The following is a 14,096-nucleotide window of genomic DNA, read 5'->3' as shown; positions in this document are numbered from 1 at the left end:
ACTCCGGCAGTAGCCCTTTCAAAATTTCCCCAGGGGAAATTGTCTAGTTATTTTTATTATTGTTGTTGTCTGGTGTGGTATGGTGAGAAGTCAGGTAATGGTTAAACCTACTTCTCTGAAACAGTTCATCTGTAATACACCTGATCCCTGAACCTGCCAAGAAACCTAGTTTATTAGGAAATACGCTGTGCTGAGCTACTGCATTTAACAGTCATTCTTCTGCAGCTGCTCCATGACACACAAAAATAACGTGTGTCTAAAATAAGTGGCTGCTCTGTTTATTGGCAGACATCAGAAGGAATTTCACCTTTTCGTTTTGGGTGTGGAGTGGAGAGATTGCATTTGGACAGAAACTGACTGAAACTGTTCAACTCTTTGGACTAATTTTAGACAGACTTGAATGTTCGGCTTTTTCTGTCATACTCATTGATGCAGTTTCTACTTTGATTTCTTTAAATGTGTTCTTTTCTTTAGTTTCCATTCATCACTCGTGTTTTTTATCCTAGTGGCTCTACGCTGCCTGGATGGCATCAATTAGGGGAAACAGCAGCTCTCAAACTCAACAGCACTCAAATCAAATTGCAACTCGGTGTATTCATGAGATGGTCATATTAGATGATGCAGACACTTTGCTCTTTGGGGAAGCAGCCTATTAACCAACTAATTTTTTTTGCATTTGGTCACTCGCATTTTTTATCTTTCCAGTGCAGATCCACTTAGCTTTGATCTTGATGAGTTGTGGAGATGTTATTATAGAGCATTAATGTGCATTAAGTGCTGTTCTTGACTCTACACAGATTCACTCTCTGATCACTGACCTTTCTGGGAATAAGTTGCTGATACTGAGCGGCCAGAGCTCTGAGCAGGGAGGTGACATCCTACTGCAAGGTGGAGCCTTCACCTGGCAACACTTCTCTGACATCATTTCCAACCCTCAAGTAAGCCGAGTGCACTCTGTTTCCAAATGCTTCTGTACAGCGTACATGTATGGATCAACTTGTGTTTCTAAAGCTTACGTAGGCACAGTTATTTGAGGCTATTTGTCACTGTTACTGTGTTTCCAGGTGATTGAACTCCTGTCCAGGGCCTCTTCAGAGCAGCCATCCAGGCTTACTGTTTCCTGTCAGGGAGACGGGGGCTGGAGCTCCCTTGGCCAAAGCCAGGAGCAGCAGTCACTCCAAAATCTTCTGGATTACCGTCTGAACCCCGAACCCCACCTCCCCGACATGGACGGAGTCACAGAGTTCACCGAGTATGTGTCAGAAACAGTGGATGTGCCGTCGTCCTTCGACCTTCTGGAGCCCCCGACCTCTGGAGGTTTCCTGAAGCTGTCCAAACCCTGCTGCTATATCTTCCCTGGAGGCAGGGGGGACTCTGCTCTGTTTGCCGTCAACGGATTCAACATCCTGGTGGACGGAGGATCTGATCGGAAGTCTTGCTTCTGGAAGCTGGTTCGCCACCTGGACAGGATCGACTCTGTGCTGCTCACTCATATTGGTGCGGACAACCTGCCTGGCATCAATGGCTTGTTCCAGAGAAAGATTGCAGAGCAAGAGGAGGAGCGCAACCAAGGATCCGGCTCCAGCAGCAACGGTGACTGGATGAAGAACCTGATCTCTCCTGAGCTCGGGATCGTGTTTTTCAACGTCCCAGAGAAGCTGCGGATGCCAGAGTCCACGCTGAAAGTGAAGCGAAGCATTGAGGAAGCATCTCTCACATTGCAGTACCTCAACAAGCTTGGTATCACACCAGAGCCTCTTCACAGGGTAGTCAGCAACACCATTGAACCCATCACACTATTCCACAAACTTGGTGTGGGAAAGTTAGACATGTATGTTTTAAACCCTGTAAAAGAAAGCAAAGAGATGCAGTTCCTTATGCAGAAATGGGCTGGAAACAGCAAAGCTAAGACAGGAATTATGATGCCCAATGGAAAAGAAGGAGAAATATCTGTGCCGTATTTGACATCAGTTACGGCTCTCATTGTTTGGATTCCTCACCGTCCAACAGAAAAGATAGTCAGGGTGCTCTTCCCTGGAAATGCACCGCAGAATAAAATCTTTGAGGGCCTTGAGAAACTGAAACATCTGGACTACCTGCGATACCCAGTGGCTACCCAAAAAGAGATATCATCTGGTGCACCTCCTCCTATCATCAAACAGACTAAAATAAGATCTAGAACTGACAGCAAAGAGAGTCTCAAATCTTCACCCAAACCACACTCCAAGACGACAAAGAAAGAAGTGAGTGGGCAGGAGGAGGAGTCCAAGACTGACATCAGCAAAGAGAATAAAGTAGAAAAGAAAGAAGAGAAGAAGCTCAAAAGTGAAAGTCTAAAAGCCACCAAACAACAGAAAAACAGCGAGGTGACAGACAAAAAGTCAGAGAAAAAGAAAATATCAAAGGAAAAAACGGCCAAGCAAGAGAAAGCGTCAAAGATGGATGAAAAGAAAGACAATGAGAAAAAAGAAATTAAGAAAGAGAAACGTGAAGTAAAGAAAGATGAAAATATAAGAAAAGAAGAGAAAAGCAAAGCCAAGGAGGATAAAAAGAAGGATCCAAGTAAACCAGAGCTGAGAAAAATCACCAAACCCGACCTGAAGCCGTTCACCCCCGAAGTGAGAAAAACTCTGCATAAGGCTAAGACTCAGGCTAAGCCCAAGACAGACAAGAATAAAGCCGTTAAAGAGGAAGCCAATGAGAAAAAGCCAGTCCCGAAAAACATCCCTGAAGAGGTTGCAGCAGCAGCTCTGGCTGACAGGTCCATCTTGTCCTCACCAGAGGACCTCACTGAGGACTTTGAGGCTCTGAAGCAAGAAGAGCTGTCCAAAGTCAAGAGCGTGCCTATCCAGAATGACGTGATGGCTGAACACTCATTGTGCACAGATACTAAGGTTTCTTCCTTAGTTTTCCCCGATGAGAAAGTCACATCTGCAGCCACAGAGATAAAATCTGCTTCACCCAAATCCCCCGTCAAACAGGAAGAAGACAACAAAGGCAAGGGTGCGTCAGAACAGGTTGTAGCCACTGAAAAGAAGGAAGCAAGTGACGGCTTTGACAAGAAGTACGAAGAGGAGAAAATGGAGAAATATGACATGTACCCTGCAAAGGACAACAGAAAAGACAGATCAAAGAAGAGTGACAGCTCAGAGGAGGAGGGTGATGTCATTGAAAAAGCTGAACTTGAAGGAACAGAAGACGAAGAGGTCCTGAAATATAAAACAGAGGAGGCAAAAAAGGAAAAACCCGGAAAGGAGTGGGACACCAAGCCAACAGAGCAAAAACCTTTATCAACCACAGCCCTGTCTGGGCAGGTCGCCGCCTCTGCCTCAGAGCAGTTCTCCTACATCCAAGACGAGACCATCCCAGGCTACTCCGAGACTGAACAGACCATCTCTGATGAGGAGATCCATGAGGAAACAGAAGACAGGATTCCACAGCTGCGCTATGATGTGGGCTCCTATGACATCTCTGTCCCTGACGTCCCTGGTACCTTTGACTCCATGCAGGGCATAAAAGAGATGAAGACCTCCGCCGTGTCTGATGCTGCAAATGTCAAATCCAAAGCCTTCATCGGAGGTCAGGAGCCTGAGCTTGCACCTTATCCTGCCATCATTGCCGCTCCTCTTGCAGAGGAGGAGCACATCTCCTCAGCAACATCCATCACAGACTATGACAAACTGTCGTCCTTTGCCACGTCTGTAGCTGAGGACCAGTCGATAGCCTCTGTGACAGCACCTCAGACAGAGGAAGCTGGGAGGAACTCGCTCCTGCTTGATACCATGAACAGCATCCCGTCACGTCCTGAGTCCATCCACGGGAAGGACTATCTTCACTCCGCGGGAACCATCTCCCCCACCTCCTCTCTGGAGGACGACAAGTGCTTTAAGTCTCCTTCCTCTGATGAATACCAGCCCAACATTCCTGAGATGGAGGCTGATGCAAAGATCAAATCGTCCCATGAAGAAGACGATGATGAGGAAGATGAGGACGAGGACCAGACTCCGAACGTTGACATCCCTCTGGGTAAACTCCAGGAGGGCTATGAACACGCAGCTTCCATCATGCTCCAGGAGAAGGAGAAATCTCCCTCTGCCACTTTCTCTCCTCCTCCCTTCTCTACCACTCAATACTCTCCCACACAAGCTGCCAAAGAAAACCAGACTCTGTTAAGCGCAGAGGGATTTAAGACTGGTGCTGATGTAAAGCCTGTTTCACCCCCTTCGTCTCTTTTCCCTGGGTTGGAGTCCCACTCCAGGCAGGAGAGTGAGGAAAGATGTCTAAGTCCAGATGACAGCACCATGAAACTGGCCTCACCCACACAGTCTGTGCCTACAAGCAGTGGCTACTCTCCGACAGAAGAGAAACCCTTTAAGACAGAAGACAGAGACGAGGCAGTGACCGATGTTAAAGCAGACTCCCAGAGAACAGATAAATCAGTCACTATCTCGGACAATACCTCCTTCATCAGCCGTGCAGGAGATAAGACAGCACCTGAAGATTCAGATGGATCCGCTGAAGACAATGAGGATGAAGATTACGGTTACACCAAGAAGGATCTACAGCCGACCGTTAAGGCTAAGCTCATGGAGGCAAAAGAGGGGTGTTTCTTGGATGACGACTTCACCTTTGAATCAAAATCCGCTAAGATAGAAACAGAAGTCAAGGACAAGCCACAGGTTTCTTTTAGCACACAGGAGAAACCAAAACCTCAAGTGATGTACTCCGATGAAGACGAAGATGAAGATGAAGATGAAGATGAGAAAGATGATGATTTCCCAAGTGGTGTAGGGTCGAAAGTCTTATCAGCAGACTTAAAAAAAGAAGGCGCAGAGGAAAGAGATATCGCATTTAAAGAACCGGAGAAAAGTGTTCATTTCAGTCTCTATGACTTTCCGGAGAAGGAGAGCAAAGAAAAGGCCGTGTATATACGACAGGACACGCCGTATGTGCACGGCAAGACTTTCTCCTACGGTGATGTGTATGACAGTAAAACAAGCTCCGTGGATTCTGATTCATATCATCAAGAGTCCTTAGATAAGACAGAGAAGGACATTGCAAAGGGTGGAGTGGATTTGCAGAAACGCGAGCCTCCACCCCCACTAACAGCCTCAGACAAGATGTCAGAGAAGGAGGGATTTGCCGTCTCTTATGGACAAGAGTCCTCCAGCTCATCATGGCTGGACTCCAAAAGCACTTCTGCTTTACCCCCATTTGAAAAAGAGATCAAAGGGAAGGAGACGTTTGAATACAGCGTGGGAAGCCGGTTCCCTTCAGTGGCTGATAGACCCGAGGCCTCGTCAACATCTCTAACAGCAGAAAAAGACCCCCCTTCTAAAAGCCAGACCGACGGCACAAAACCCCAGACGTACTCATCAATGACGCCGTTCGATGTAGAGAAACCTGCTGCGGCAGGCTACAGTGAGAAAGGAGCGTGTTTGGAGGTTGATATGAGAAAACTAACAGCAAGGGATGAGGAGGACTATGATGATGACGAAGTTCCCGATGAAGATGATGAGGAGGAGGAAGATGAAGAAGAGGAGGAGGATGACGACGACGAGGTTGACGAAGGTGCTCTTGATTATGATATGGAGAAAGGTGCCAAAGATAAATCTGAGAAGGAAGTGAGAAGTCCAGTGAGTGAAATGTTTGGCTCAAACAGGCCTGAATTTATGGTTTCTATGGCCGGATACGGCTTCAACAGTCAGGGGAAGCCGAGTATGAAAGAAAGCAGCTCTGGCTCACTGGCAAAGGCTGAAGACGAGGCTAAGACCGACTCCTCAGCTTTCAGCGGAAAGCCAATGGATTTAGGGGCCACAGGTTTCTCGGGCTACTCCTCAGGGTTTGAGTACTCGTACAGAAGTGTTGAGAAAGACTCATTTTTATCAAGTCAGACCACAGACAAAGCTAAAGAGGATTTCACTCTGAAATCAGCAGATGACAGTTACTACCAGAATGACAGAGCTGATCCCGATTTTGAGAAACAAAAGACACCAGATCTTCTGAGTAAGAGGTCACTGGACACAAGCTTTCAGTACACGACTACCGCTGCCCCCGGGTACTCCTCCTCTTCAGCCTACAGCTACTCCTCCTCCACCTCGGGCTCCCTCTCCACCAGCCGTCAGTTTGGAGAGGAGCTGGAGACGCCGGCAGAGCCTATCTTTGAGTACTCCTCCTTTAAAGATGAACACTCACTGGTCATGGATTCTCCCTTCTCCAGCTCCGCTGCTGCCAAAGACGACTATCTAGAAGTGTCTGAGAAACAGATCACCGCTACAACCACGGCTGAGTCCACCTCCAGTTTAGCCCGCTTCTCACCCCTTAGCCCATTCGAGGAAGTCAAATCCTTCCCCTCGCTGTCGGCCGCTACCTTTGCTGAGGATAAGAAGGAGCATCCAGCTTCGTTAACTGCAGTTACGGACAAAGGCCCTCAATCGGATTGCTTCTATAAGCCTGAATGGTCTGAGGGGTCAAAGCTGGATACAGCTGTTGGGTTTGGGGCCTCAGCAGGACTCTTCTCTCAACCTGCAGACTTCTCGAAGGACAAAGAAGCAGCCAGCGCTGCTCTTTTTGGTGTCACTTCCTCACCACGCCCAGACATAGAAGGCAAGCATTACTTTGAGGAGACTGACAGCAGTGAAGAAGAGGATGAGGAGGCTTACATGCGTGAGATGACTCGGAGGTCGCCTTCCAGCGGCCTGGCTGGTAGCCTCTCATTTTCTGAGAAGCCCGTTGCTTCAGCTGCCAGTGGCAAGACAGGCGGTGCACTCCCTGATGTTCTTGGTTCTTACACCTCACCTATCCAGGTCAGCAAGCCAGACACAGCCAATGGTCCCACGGAGGTCAGCTCAAGCTCCAGCCTCCTTGCTGGAGCAGCAGCCAGTGGTGCTTCTTCAGTCCCAGCCAAGGTGGAGCCCAGAGAGGGAGCAGCAGGCTACAGGAGCTCTTATGAATGGGAGATGCCAAAGCCCCAGATGGGTATGGTACCCGGAGACTCTCCTCCCCATTACCGCCATGATGATGAGTTTGAAGAAGAGTGTGAGATGGAGCCAGAGCACCCTGCCCGTCCGCTTTCGCTCTCTTCAACCGATCAGCCATTTCGCTCACCGTTCTACGCTGAAGAGTGCAGCCGAGGAGGGCAGGATGACGACGATGACAGTGATCAGGATGTTGCTGGTCATGTGTCCATGGGAGCCACCTCATCTTATACTAGCCGCACCTCTCCTGGATATTCCTCCTCCGAGTGCAGGCAGCGCAAAGAGGACCTCTCACCTTCCTTCATCAACCCATGCATGCAGCAGTTGTCCAGCGATGAGGATGACGAGGAGCAAGGACGCCGTAGTGACCAATCACAGGGCGATGAGCACGATCTGTCGGTGAAGAGAAGGGCTCACAAACAGCCCCATCATCACCAGTCCCACAGCAGGGACAGTAGCTCTCTGCACCAAGTTGGTGGCATGTCAGCAGGGCTGGGCCTGGCCACCGAGGACACACCGCCCACCTCTGTCAGTGAGTCTATAGCCTCTCAGTCAGACTCTGATGTGCTTCCAGGCACTGAGGAATACCCCTCGGTCACTGGTGAAGGCAACATGGACTCAGATGAGGATGCAGACTACATGCCTGTAGATAAATTATCTGCCACAGGAGGAAGCAGCCATCATTTCTCAAGGAAGAGCCATGACCCTCCTCCTGCTCCCCTCATGGACCCCTACCCCCACCCCCCACGCCCTGATGTTTGCATGGTAGATCCTGAGTCTTTGGATAATGGCTCAGTTAAGAAAGAGCCAAAAGCAAAGGGCTTAAAGAAAACTTCGGGGAAAACCAAATCAGCATCGCCAGCCAGACGCAAGAGATCTCCCATGCCTGTCAAACAGACGCCGTCTCCTCGCAGTGCCTTGCTGAAGAAGAAGGAGACGGACAAGAGCTCACGTATGTCTCGTCTGTCAGATGGACAGGGCTCCAAAGAGGACGACCTCTCCAGGTCGAGCTACAACCCTGGCAAGGGGCTCACTAACGGTGTCAAGAGCAGTTCAGGTGAGCAAAATGAATTAAAACGATCATTCTCAAAGCTTTTCAGATATGAATGACGTGACAGTGATTTTGTACGTGGTGACAGTTTGGTTTTGTTCTCTCTCGCAGGTTCTCAGAAGTCTGGCTCTGCAGCTGCTCCTGGCCTTCCTATTTATGTGGACTTGGCCTACATTCCCAACCACTGCAGTGCCAAGAACGTGGACCAGGAGTTTTTCAAGCGCGTTCGCTCTGCGTACTATGTGGTGAGCGGTAACGACGCAGCGAGTGGTGAACCAAGCCGAGGAGTCCTTGATGCACTGTTGGATGGCAAAGCTCAGTGGGGGTCAAACCTACAGGTAACATCTCCAACTCCACTGAGTTTTTTACGTTTTTTGAAGACGATGTCAGCTTTCACTTTCACAGGCATCAGCTTTTCTATTCTCTCGCCCACAACCTTTCCTGACCTCTGGCCTCCCTCTCAGGTGACGCTGATCCCCACCCACGACACAGAGGTGACCCGTGACTGGTACCAGCAGACACATGAGAAGCAGCAGGAGCTCAACATCATGGTCCTGGCCTCCAGCAGCACCGTCGTCATGCAGGACGAGTCTTTCCCCGCCTGCAAGATCGAGTTTTAAGATCCTGGTTTCCTCTCTCCCTACCCCTGGCCTCCCCAGTGTAGATCTGTTTTTAATTGCTCTTCTCTATAGCCTGATACGTAGATCTGTCTCTGCTCGGGCTGTTGACTGAAAGCAGGAACAGATCTGGATAACGGCCTATTTTTTTCTAGATTTCTATTCATTTGTAAGCTTGTCGGGGCTATCGCCGTTTGTATTACAAAGGTAGTTTTCTGACAGCTCTGTCCTCCACTGCATTATTATTACTCAGTCCTGTGAAAGGGATTTTTTTTCTGTTCTTTAACTCGTCTTTTCTCCAAACCCTGTGAGACAACGGGGTCTTTGTTTATTGGCTGAGACAATATTCCCGTTGTATTCTAAAAAACGCTGTCCTATAGGAAACAATAGAAAATTAGGTTGTTCGGTTGCTTGTCTTTAATTGGCCTAAATCAAAGCACAAGTTTGCGCACCTTAAAGCCAGCAACAAACTCAAAAGTGATTTTCTCCCATGAATCCCACACATCAAGCCTCCCACGTTACAGGTGATCAGTTTGCTGATAGAAAATCATCTTACAGGTTAGCTGTGATCAGTTTTACTTTCCTCTGTTTTTCCTCTCTTTCTGCTAAAATAATGACAGTCCCGGTGTTGAACTTTGTTCCTCCTACTCACACAGTGAGATAAAAAATGTACACGTGGACCCCAGCGGCCCCTTCGGTATGTCTTTTGAGTATATTTGCCGTAGCATAGGGAAGACCATATACAAGAATCTGTATTGTAGTGAATTATGATATTTCTACGGTTATCTCAAAGTGAAAATCAATCGTTACAGTGAGGATTTCTCAGTGGCTGTTATTTCTTACGGTGAACTTTCTCTCTATTATTATTTCCGTAGTCTTTGATGTATTTTTTCAGTGTGTTTCTGGTTAACATATCGTTGCAGAGGATCATGAGGACAGGCAGAGGTGGTGGTAGCGGTGCTTGGATTCTGCCTGTTTATATCTGTACATGCAGAACAGGGGCCTCCTTTATAAAAGTTATAAGATTCATATTTGAACTTAGTCTGAAGACAGTTTCCGGGGTGAGCTAACGTTTGATTGATAAAAGAGGCTGAGCTTAAAGAAAACCTTCGTTAACCAGGTACTAAGAATCCCGTTTGTAACTTACGCACCTGTGATCTATAAATCTGGGATCAGCTTAAAGCTGACGGCGTCTGCTTTGTGATTCCTCGAGATCACAGCGATACTTGAGGACATTGAAGTGTTACTCGCTGGACTCAGTCGTGGGTTGACAAACAAAGCCAGACGCTGAGCTCGGTGCAGTGAACGAGGTGGGACAGAAAGACAGAACTGTGGCTGATATGCTAAAAAGAAATGCTCTGACCTTAAACTACAAGGGAAGAAAAGCAGATTTCAGTCATTGGTGGTGCGTCTGACGGTAACGAGTGCAGGTCTGCTCATTCCTCACCTTTAACAGACAGTTCCCATCACATGGTTCAGAAAGCTCATGCAAAGTTCACCACAGGGTTACAGGAAGTGTCCCAAGCTGCAGTACCTCTCCACGACCAGCAGGAAAACCACCAACGTCAAGTCTTGACTTTTCTTAGAGATCCTAAGTCCCTTTTATAAATGAGGCCCCGGCGTTCAAAGCTCATTGGAGGAAAGAAGACAAACCGCATGTCAGCTGCTGCGTCTAAAAGCTCTTTAAACAAAAGCTGTGTTAGAGAATGAAGAATGTATTCCACTACAACGACAGGAGCATGTGGTTGCGGGGGGAGATGGTGTTCGCCTGGTGAACAGAGACGTGGGCGGGTCGATCGAGGTCGAGGTTAGACTGTCACCCACATGTGCCTTTCTGTCCCGCTGTGCTGGAGGGGAAGCGTTGTGGAGACCGAAGGCGTGCGGCGGAGGCTTCGGCCGGCCGGCCTCCTCCGCCGCCGCTGTCGGTGAGGACGTCAGTGCACAAAAAGGTCCCAGTTGTACATATTGAGCATAAAATGGCACTTTTAAAGCACCAACTCAGTATTTCAACGTTTTAGATTTCCTGGAGCTGCCACTCAAAGAAGCACAAATAGTAACCAGTGTGCAAAACTTGAAGCAGTTTTTACTTTTTTTGTCAAATTTAGCAACTTAAAATGTAAAATTCCAGCATTCACATCGAAAACCTGTGCTACTTTTTTCCAAATACCTTTAATTAATGCAGAAAATCTAGTTTGTTTTTAGCCACTATCACCTCAAGTTACTGCATCATGTTTTTAAATTCTATCATTTGACAGCAGCGTTTCTTTCCCTTCAGTGTTCGATCAGTGGATGTTTATAAGTAACACTTTATGAACTTAATATTACGTGTAGATGTGTTTTAGTTTGATATTGATGATTTTATATTTTGATAAGTTTGGAGTAATTTAATAGATTTTAACCAGGAACAAAACCAACTATCCAACAAACGACAGGACCAACACGCCTCACCAGGGTTGCTATTTTATGATCCGCAGTAAAATAAAAATTCCTCCGTGTGATGTTTTACTCCCTCGGCTCAGTTAGCGATGCATGAACAACAGACGCATGTTCCTGAAGGCGATGCCTTTTTAAAAACCACAGGGCTCAGCGGCTCCAGCTGAATGTGAAGATGCAGATTACCTTTACGTTCTCCGTGGAGGACTTCGATCTCCTGGTTGCCTTGGTTAATGTGCATCATGGTGTATCACCTGACTCATAGAAGCTCGCTGTAGCCTGCGGATGAAATCCACCGGTTTCTTTCTTCGGATAACAGGAAATGATTTGTGTCTGCAGATGAAAATGTTGTTAGCATGATGAAGAAGGGACAGTCTGAACACACACTGAGGTTCACATTTCCTGCTGAATTACAAAATCCACCAACAGCTTCTTTGATGAAACAGGGTTAACCGTGATGTCAGCGCTTTCCTGTTAGCCCGCCGTGCTGCCCAGTCAGTCGATGACACCGTAACCTGCATTCCTGTTTAACACTGCATCACTTTAAAGGCTAATAATAAGAAAACCAACACGACTCACATACGAGCAGACCACTTAAGACTCAGACTGCCAGACTCGAGGGACTCGGCTCACTCTTGTCAATACATTTTTATCTATAGAGGATTTCCTATTAATCTCACTTTTTCCAGACAAGCTTAGCACACACACAAACTCACACATAACCGCTGCGTTTTCGTATTGTGCAAAAAAAAAGAAAGAAAAGAAAATATCTGTGGCATCAGACTCATCCGCCGTGAAACAAATCATCATAAAGACTGTTGGTTTTCAGTGAGCCCTGCTTGTACGTGCATGTGTACCTTTTGAGTTCTCCTGTATTGTAATAGCTGAAGAAAAACTGACTTAACATAGAAATGCTATTTTAAAAGATGTACATTTAAGAAGCTAAGCTGTCCGGCTCTGAGGAGGCACATGTAACCTGGCTGTGCTGTGCTGTAAAGAAAGCCTCGTGATCGTTTTTTCCTCCTTTCTGCTTCATGGTTCTACTTTCATCTCTTGTTTTAAGTGCAATATTCTCTTTATCTCTTAAAATGCTTAAAAAGGTCATATAGAAAACAGATTTATTGTTAAAAGGGAAAAAGTGTGGTGAAGACCAATAAAAACGTCATTTACTGAAGAAAAATGTCTCCCTCGTCTTTGCTTTGGTGTCTTTACATCACATCGATGATTTCTGCAGCATTTCAGAAACAAGACAGAGTCCACAGCCTTAAAATCAGCTGTGAGGTCACACCTGGACGCAGCAGCGCGCTCAGCTAAATGCTAACGTCCTCAGGCTAACACGATGCTGAGCAGGTAACAGGACAAACACTCTGAGCTGCCGTGTAATGGCTCCATTCCAGGTGTCCCAGTAAACAAGCCTGGAACTAAATGGTATGCAGCCATCATCATGTCATTAATTACACTGGTGCATTTCCTGCTATGACTATGAAAATGCTTACTATGTTGACGATCTTAGCATGTTAGCAGGCTAACAGCTGTTAATTAGCACAACAGCTGATGAGGCTCATGGGAATGTTGCTAGTTCTGCAGGTATTTGCTCCTAAAACCAAAGTAGTGGACTAATGAGAGTTTTGACCTGATGGTGGCGCTAATTGAAAAGTCAGAGGATCACCAAAGTTTCTACAGTTCATCCTGAAGGGAACATGAATGTCTTCATAAAATTTAAAGGTCATACATCCAAAAGTTATCATGATACTTCACTCAGAAATGTCCATCTGTCGGTGGTGCTGGGGAAAAGCTCGTCAGGCTTCATCCTCTGGGAACCGTGAATGTAAAAAATGATCCAGTCCATCCTGGAGTTTGACCTGCTGACCATCTGCTGGCAGCAGATGAGGAAAAGTCAGCGGATCATTAAACTCATGTGGCTTCATCCTTCAAAAACATTCAAAATACTGCGTAATACCACAATATATACTACATATGTACTGCACACTGCATACTGTGTTTGTCAGTGGTGTGTCTGGATACGGCTTCCTCCTCGGAGCTCTTTGACCCCTCAGATTTATCCTCTGACCCTTTGTGGTGTCCCGGCCCGCAGGCTGGAAACCAATGATCTCGGCCTTTTAGGCAGCAGCGCTCCTTCCTCGCCACCTCAGAGCGTGAGGATGATGTAATCCAGCGGGGGCTGAACCCCACAGAGACGTGCAGACACAGAACAGTGTGAGCTTTGTTCTGACTCTGTCACACCCCCCCTTCAGCAGCCCGAGTCCACAGATCTGCAGGGTGAAAGCGCCGAGGCCTGAGGGGCCGACAGAGCTGTTTGTCATGCAAAGCGAGCAGAGACGGCGGCGATCGGTGGAGTTCGGGCACTGTTGGGTCTTTGTGAAGCTGAGAGTGTGCTGGAGGAAGGAGCAGGCTGGAAGCTGGAGGACAATCACCAATCACCATCAAACAGTGACATCACCTCCTGGGTCACATGATCAGGGTGGAGACCAGAAGGAGCAGCAGGGTGGGGTCTGGGTGTCAGGGTCAACGGTACTTTATTCAGTACTGTACTTTGAGCCATGGTGGAATGTAACTAAGTACATTCACTCAAGGACTGTACTTGAGGACAACTTTGAGGTACTTTTACTTTTTATTTAAATGTTCTGCTATTTTATACATCTACTCCACCACATTTCAGAGGGAAATATTTACTTTTATATACTTTTACTTCACTTCATCTGTCAAACAGCTGTAGTTACTAATTAGCAGATCTTCACACACAAAAAGCAGAATGAGCTTGTTCAACATGGTTTGAAGTAAAACTCCATAAAACTACCCAGACAGACGGAGAACGGACGGAGGACCTGAAGACACAACGCCTCCAGCCACAGCCAGACAAAGCAAACACAAACCTTCTACAGTATAATCAAACTGCGGTCAATCTGCCACATTCAGCGCCATCTAGTGGTGTTTTGTGACATAATGAATTAATCCACATCTTTCATTTACCTTCCCTCAGTTCGCCGTCTTCAGCTG

At 47.1% G+C, this 14,096-nt stretch overlaps 1 protein-coding gene across 2 annotated transcripts in view; it reads left to right on the top strand.

Annotated features, from left to right (window-relative positions):
* map1aa (microtubule-associated protein 1Aa) overlaps positions 1 to 11,130 on the top strand; it is a 40,239-nt gene extending 29,109 nt beyond the window's left edge. For both annotated transcript variants that reach the window (XM_070961274.1, XM_070961284.1), the window contains 4 exons: positions 798 to 938; positions 1,065 to 8,034; positions 8,140 to 8,366; positions 8,493 to 11,130. In XM_070961274.1, coding sequence (XP_070817375.1) covers positions 798 to 938; positions 1,065 to 8,034; positions 8,140 to 8,366; positions 8,493 to 8,648 — 7,494 coding nt within the window. In that variant the 3' untranslated portion in view covers positions 8,649 to 11,130. The remainder of the gene's footprint in view (positions 1 to 797; positions 939 to 1,064; positions 8,035 to 8,139; positions 8,367 to 8,492) is intronic.
* The last annotated feature ends 2,966 nt before the right edge of the window (positions 11,131 to 14,096 follow it).

This window comes from Chaetodon trifascialis, chromosome 1, assembly GCF_039877785.1.
Source record: "Chaetodon trifascialis isolate fChaTrf1 chromosome 1, fChaTrf1.hap1, whole genome shotgun sequence".
NCBI lineage: Eukaryota > Metazoa > Chordata > Actinopteri > Chaetodontiformes > Chaetodontidae > Chaetodon > Chaetodon trifascialis.
This window is presented reverse-complemented; position numbering and strand designations above follow the sequence as displayed.